Below are 7,381 nucleotides of genomic sequence, written 5' to 3'. Positions count from 1 at the left end.
CTACAATATAAAACACACAACCCAACTTTTGTTAATATGCCAGCAAAGAAAAAGGTTTTAAAGCAATTTTAAATCAAATTAATTGTTAGTGTCTTGTAGCCTCAAGCAGTTCGTTTTAACAAAATTGTTCAGCAGTAAATGTTACATTTTGGTGATTTTTGAAAAATAATGTTAACAGCTTCATCTTATTTATGATGATATATTTTGGCTTTCAGGAGAGTCCCGGTGAAGCTCTAATCTCTTAAAGCCATAACAAGATTTCTAATGAGGTCCTGCAGCACATAATTAAATGTGTAAGGTCACAGAGTGAAGACTCATATGCCCACCTCCACAGACCAGGTAAGTGTTTACAGTCTTTACTGAAGTAAAGCATGGTTTGATATACAGACGATTACTCCATGTGAACTAAAGCAGAAAGAACACAAAGAGGCAAAATGAGGAGACAAAACATGTCTAACTCCTGACGATCTTTCCCGTTCTGCATTTCAGAGTATGTGAGAACTCAACACATAAAATTTTTAGTTCTTTTTTATACCAGTGACATCAGCTATTATCTTTGGCTCTGACTTTTACTTTCTTTATTGTCTCAGGTATGTGTGTCATTGTTCTTTAAGGTAAGAGATACTCAGCCAGTCATGTGTCACAGACACTCACTGCTGACCACAAACTACCAGAGAGAAGCTTCCAGTCACTGTGGACTGTCCTGAGACTAGTAGAGGTGGTCTAGTAGCCGGAGCCTCCCAGGAGGTAGATGAAGAGGAGACTGGTTGCTATTTTTCAGATGTTTTTACATTTAAATGGAGGATCTGACTCAAACTCTATGGGCCTTTAGAGATCATAATAAACAAGATCTTCTGAACTTTTAGTTGTCTGTCGTCTTCTACTGGATCCTATCCCAGGTGCACCAGGCAGGATGCAAGATGAACAGGTAAATAGCAACAGGTCACTTGCAAAGTCCACATAGAAAGCCCCTCAGCCAGCTGATGGGTTCAAACCTGGGACCTTCTTTCTTTAAGGTGATGGTGCTAACCACCAAACCATCATGCAAACATTATAAAAAAACTGTAAATGACCTATTATGGACTTAACTGTGTTACTATCTTGTGTTTTTGGGGTCAGTAATCTAAGCAGACCTCCTACTTCCTGCTCTTTGGTGACACATCAGAAATGTTTCTATATATCTCAGTCATTTAAAGGCATCTCTGTCTACATGCACACATGTGCAACACTCAATTTTCTCATGACCCAACGTTGCATGAACCTGTGATGCCTAATACACATGCATTACAGAATGGTATATGTACAACATTCAAACGGTGACATCTAAGATAAAAAAGCAATAGTGCTGGCTCAATTTGGGTCCCTGTGATTGTGTCCTTTTGCTGCCCAGAGAGCTGATGTGAGAGGGCAGAGAGCCACTTCTCAAAGAGAGGAACAAAAAAAATGTGAGAGGGTTTCAAGAGAAGAAGCAACCCTAACCAGAATCTTGTGAGAAGGAGTACAGAGAGTGAGAAAGAGTGTGAGAGGAGGAGAGAGGGGGAGAGATAAAAAAAAAGATACGAACAGAGGAATAAAAGGAAAACGAGGAGCTTACGCAGTGAAAAGAGCACATTATGGGCGACCTGCTGCGACAGTAGTGTGGGGAACAGTGAATAACTGCCTTCATTTAGGCCAGTGTCCTGGTGGTGTTGAATCAGAGGCCTCAGATGGACACACACACTCACAAACACTAAAATACATAAGCAAAAAAATACCCTTTGCAAAGCATGTGTTCCTGCACAGATTGATATCTGACACACACACACATGCTAACAGACCTGCTCTGCCCCTCTCATTCACACATTTCTCCACATTGGCCGGATTAGGAACACTTTCTCTTGGGTGTGCGAGGCTGCCCCACACACAAAGAAACACTTGGGGACAGGATTAGTAGGCTTACAGGGGATTCACATATGTCCAGTTCAAGCAATTGGTATTCAAAGCTTTACACTATCAAATGCCACCAAGAGAGAGCAAAGCCGACCAGCGCTTTTCTTTGCATTGGCAGCACCTTTATGAGAGGGGCTCTTTTGCTGGGCCAACAATGAGGCTGTGAATACACATTTTTACTGTTCTACCAGGGGGATCTCATTGGTGAAGGATGAAGCACGGAGCAGAGTTTGAGGCAGACTTTATTATCGGGGGTTTGAAGTGCTGGGTGGGTGAGAGTGCAGACGGATGGATGGATGGAGGCACGGATAGACAGATGGAGCGATAGGGATGCTGAGGTGGTTGGTCAGAGGAAGAGTGCTTCAGTTACTTCCACATGTTATTGTTGGTGGCCCGTTCCCCCACTCCACCTCGACAAAACAGATCTGGAGTAGACTCTTCAGAGTGGAGAGAGCACTCTCAGCTGCTCAATATAGACAATACTGACTCAATTTACACCATTCGCCCAATATTTTAATGCACATTGAAAGATCAGCTTTTTGCTTCAGTGGATAAAAACTAACGTTTTGACTGTTTTCACTGCGTGTTGACAATACAGAATTTTTATGACTGGTTTTAAGATTTAGTAGTTTTTCTTCCCTTTTGTTTTTGACACATCTGTGGTTTGGCATGTCTTTCCATTTTGTCGTATAAAATTTTTTAGACGTGGTTTCTGTGCATGGCTTGTATTTGGCTAATATTGTATTTTAAGTAGCTTATAATGAAATTTAATTGATTGCTGAAATGATTTCAATGTTTGAATGTTTTTCCAGTTTCTCCAGTAGTATTTATTTTAAGATAATAATAATAATAATAATAATAATAATAATAATAATAATAATAATAATAATAATAATAATGTGCTTTCAGCACATGGAAGCTAGATGTTGGACCATGAGGCACAGCCTTGTAAACTCTGACATCCGCATGCTGCCATATGGCCAGCAGAGTGCCGCGAGTCGGAGCCGGCATGTTACCTCCGTCCCAGCGGAGGCCCTGCACCCCTGCGGCAGCACTAACCGCTGAATGGGAAAAGCAATTTCCCTTCCCATTCCTCGTCATTCCCTCAGGCGGCCACCGGCGGAACCTCGGAGACTTTGGCTTAAATTTTGACCGTCCGATACAAAGTGAACAGCGTGTGTGTGAGTGTGTGTGAGGCTGATGAGGTTTTCTTCTTTTACAAAAATGCAGCATGATCTCTGCAGTTGCGTTTGACAACAATTTTAAACGGCTCTCTTTTCAAAATGTATTTCTTCTTTCTTGGGATGTGATCGCGGTGCGTGTGTGCGTAAAGTATGGGAAGATCTCATAATAAACCGCGTGTGCTTTGTGCAGTAAAAATCACTAAGGAAGAAAACTGACCGGTTTCTCCAGGAAGAGCAACTTTCCCTTCCACGAGAGAAGTGGAGGGGAGAGGAGAGAAGCGCGGTGCCCCCGACAGTTTTCTGACAATGGCAGTGAATGGTTGCGCACCGCGGTCACTGGGACAGTCAAAGCACACCGCCCCCTTTCTAACGGGCACGTCATCTTCCTAACTAGGCGTTATGAATAGGAAAGCCGCTTTTGTCTGTCCGCGCGTATAAATACCCACAATCAGTGTCCCCCTCACCGCAGAGTTACAGAGACACACGCAGAGTGAAAGTCGACAGACACTGACGCAAAGTGGGAACCGATGTGATAAGGACAGAAGCACGGGACAGGAGGGATACAGGCAACATCAGGTGACCAGAGTGACTAAAGGCTTCGGGAAAAAGAGAGAAAGGGAGAGGCAGGGAGTAAAAGCTGAGAGGGGAGAGTGTGGGGAGAGAGTGAAAGTGAGAGTGAGAGAGAGAGAGAGGGAGGAAGCCAGCAGCGACCTCCTACCCAACAACCTCGGAAGCAAACTCATAAAATGAATTCAGACTCCAGCCCAAGCAGCAGAGCCTCATCCCCGGACATGGACGGCATGTTTCTCCGTGACCACCACCCGCATCACCATCACCATCATCACCACATTGGCTCCTCCGTGTCCTCCTCCACGCAGAGCGGCGAGCAGCAGCGCCAGAAGATGAGCGGGGGCGAGCACCTGCGCTCAGGAGAAGCAAAGTCCGCGTCGGTGGGAAGCAGCAGCAGTAGCAGCAGCAGCAGCAGCAGCAGCAGCAACAAGTATAAACTGAAGAAGCAAGTCACCGAGGAGGAAATGTACCAGCTCCGTCTCAAGATTAACGGCCGGGAGAGGAAGCGCATGCACGACCTCAACCTGGCCATGGACGGCCTACGCGAGGTGATGCCCTACGCGCACGGGCCCTCAGTGAGGAAGTTGTCCAAGATCGCCACGCTGCTTCTGGCCAGGAACTACATCCTGATGCTCACCAGCTCCCTGGACGAGATGAAGCGGCTGGTAGGGGAGATATACGGAGGGCAGCACTCAGCCTTCCACTGCGGCCCCGGCGGACACTCCGGAGGTCCCGCCGCTGCCGCCGCTGCAGCAGCCGCTGCCGCTCACCAGGTGCACCCTCTTCTCGGGAGCGCGCTGTCTTCTTCCACGTCCTCCACTCTGTCCAGCGCGCTGCCGGGGCTCACGTCCATCAGAGCACCCCATTCCCTGATGAAGGGGGCTCCAACTGCGCCCTCGGCCCTGCAGCTGGGCTCCGGTTTCCAACACTGGGCTGGGCTGCCGTGTCCCTGCACCATCTGCCAGGTGCCTCCGCCTCCTCCACACATCCCCATCACCTCTACCGGCCTCACGAGACTCTCAGGGGAGGGGAAAGACGGGATGAAATGATGCCCGTGTGTCTGATGAGCAGCAGAGACTGAGAGATGTAATGATGTTTGTAAATAGATAATTCAGGGCATGAGGGGGAATTTGGCCTCACTGGTGCATGTTGTTGTTTAGTCTGTTTTCTTGTTTGGCGTATAACAGAAAAGCCTTTTTCCTCCTTGTAACAAGGACTTAGACTATATATATAAAGACTACTGATTTTTGCCAGTTGATGGTAAAAAAAAAAAAAAAAAAAAAGGAAAGAAAATACACACCGCGCTCCTGCTGTGTTTAACTGAGTCTTCGTTGCACATGACATTGTGAAAGGTGAAGGAGGCAGCATGAACATTTTAATTTTGCTTCTTTCTTTTTCTTTTTTTAAAACATTTTTTAAATATATCAAGCGTCATTTTGTGAAAACGAAGAATGCTCTGTGCCTTGTACCAAGGATTTTAAACTTGAGTTCTATGTAAAAAATAAATAACAACATGTTTGTGTTTGGCTAAAACGATTCTGCCACCACGGAAATTTGTTTTAAATTTTTTTAAGATTTATTTTAATCGTGTGGCTCACTGTGTGTCGATTTGTGCCCTGATTTCTATTGATTTCTATTTTGATTTTAACTTCTGTTGTTTTTTTTTTTTTGCATGATGGTGTAATTATCACAGCATGATTGTTTTTGCTGAAATGAATTTGTTATGCCCAGAGACCCCGTGTCTTTATTTTTGTACATTGTTGATGACTGATGAAATATTTATTATCGCCCAGCGTCACTGGATGAAATTTCAATAAAACTGGAATTATGAATCATACCCAATTTATTCCTCTGTTTCTTTTAAATACTCACCAAATCATCGAAACGACATTTTCTTTCTATCATATAAGAATTAAACCCCCGGAAGTTTAAGTCAGTTTTACTTTTTATTTCTTTAATTAATTTTGGTAGTTTCAGACAAAATCTTAAGATAAATACGAAGCTGTGCTTCTTTAAATATTTTATTTTGCCCACATATATGTAATCATTGCACATTAAAAAAAACAAATCTTGTTTTAAATAATAATTATTGCGCAATGATTATAAACATTTCAAGGCCTCAGACAAAAACACCTCAGCGCGTTTTTTCTTTTACACTTCTCATCATTATTTGTTCTTTTTTTAAGACCCCGGATTTTTCTGCTTATTTAAAACAGACTACATTGAAATCAACAAAACGCAGAGATTTATAGATAAATGAACATTTGCTATTTTATAGTAAAGATTTCTAAGGAAAGCTGAAAATTAGCATCTGATATTTTTCTCCTTTGAATGATCCTAGAATAACTGCTGAAATTACGCAGCAGGACATTAAACATTTTGCTGGTTGTTGAAATTCATGTTTTAGAACTGTTCTAAAATTAACCAAAGTTTTGAAGTCATGTCACCTTCTTCTCGGGGCATACACAATAACAATAACACGAATGCATCATTTATTTAGAAATGTTAGGAAAAGGGAGAAACGAGAGGGAAATAAGGCACTGAGCTGCAGCCTAATGGAGCTCAGCTGAATTGGTCCCTGTAGCAGCTAGAAAGTGATTCGCCTTGGGGAGCGCAGAGCAGTTTGTCCGCCGGGTCCCTTGGGTGTTTCTCCGTCTCATCTCTGCAGCGACAGAATGCACGTATGTTTGTGGAGATTACAAGTTAATTGTTCATGGGGGACCGAGAGGAGAAAATCACATCACAGAGAGGCGTCGGGATTACAGGCTTCTAAATGTAGAAGATTATACATTCAGACCCCCTCCTCGGCCTCGCCGTATGCAAATGAGTGTGTGGATTAAAAAAGTAAAGAAAGACAGAAAGAGAAAAGGAGACGAAGCCCTTTTGTAACTTATTTGGAGGGAAGAAAACACAAGTTTGGTGGCTAAGTCGAGAAAGAGTGAAAGAGTTCATTTTACGCTTCTTCTTCTTTTTGTCTTTAGGAATGAGTATAGCCTGTCTGTCCCTCGCAGGCTGCCAGATGGGATGTAAATAGCTGGGTAGCTGCAATGGCCTTTTAACCACACAACACTGAGGAGGATGTTGTCAAGGGAAGCTGGCGGTTTGCGAGTTAATAGTCATGAGTTGGGGTAATTACTTAAGGTTTATTATGCTCTGGTTTCAAAGGAAATAGACCCTTCAATGGGCTGAGAAATACTTCTTAATTCTGGCTAATTAGGAGCCGAGCAAAGCAGAGACAACTGCTGCTTCTGCTGCTACCAGAGAGGGAGAGCATTTGTAAGTAAGCCACAAAATAACGCACAAAACAATCATGCACATGCAAATGGCGTGCACAAGACACATCCGTGTTAAAGAGAGGAATGTAAACCAGCTTAAATTTGGAAGTGTACGTCCTGCTCTGATATGTCGATCATATGGCAACAGAAGCATCTTCCTGCTTTTGGCCTGCACACTGAAATGGAAGATTTCCCTCTTATTCTTCTGAAAGCTGGAAAGGTAAACAGAAAAACTAACTTGCAAGCAGCGAGTGAATTACAGGTTTTCTGTGTTTATCTAACAGAGGGGCTTATCTTCCTGGCAGGGCTCACAAAAATTATCCTCATTAGACTGAGACTTTTAGTTTTGTTTTAAATAAATCCCACTGATATTCAGATTTGTCTTTTTCATTAAGGCAAAAACAGGAGGAGAGAAGAGGATAA

The 7,381-nt window shown here is 43.3% G+C and overlaps 1 protein-coding gene across 1 annotated transcript; it reads left to right on the top strand.

Annotated features, from left to right (window-relative positions):
• Positions 1-3,857: 3,857 nt before the first annotated feature.
• olig3 (oligodendrocyte transcription factor 3) lies at positions 3,858-5,508 on the top strand. The gene has a single exon (XM_085243170.1). It carries the CDS (start codon positions 3,860-3,862, stop codon positions 4,730-4,732), a length of 873 nt encoding a protein of 290 aa, XP_085099296.1. The 5' UTR covers positions 3,858-3,859; the 3' UTR covers positions 4,733-5,508.
• Positions 5,509-7,381: the final 1,873 nt, after the last annotated feature.

The sequence above is a fragment of the Mchenga conophoros genome, linkage group LG13, assembly GCF_057382185.1.
Source record: "Mchenga conophoros isolate Kocher_MC1m ecotype Shallow Benthic linkage group LG13, M_conophoros_male_GT1.1, whole genome shotgun sequence".
Taxonomy (NCBI): Eukaryota; Metazoa; Chordata; class Actinopteri; order Cichliformes; family Cichlidae; genus Mchenga; species Mchenga conophoros.
The sequence above is the reverse complement of the archived record's forward strand: the minus strand, read 5'-3'. Positions and strand labels throughout refer to the sequence as shown.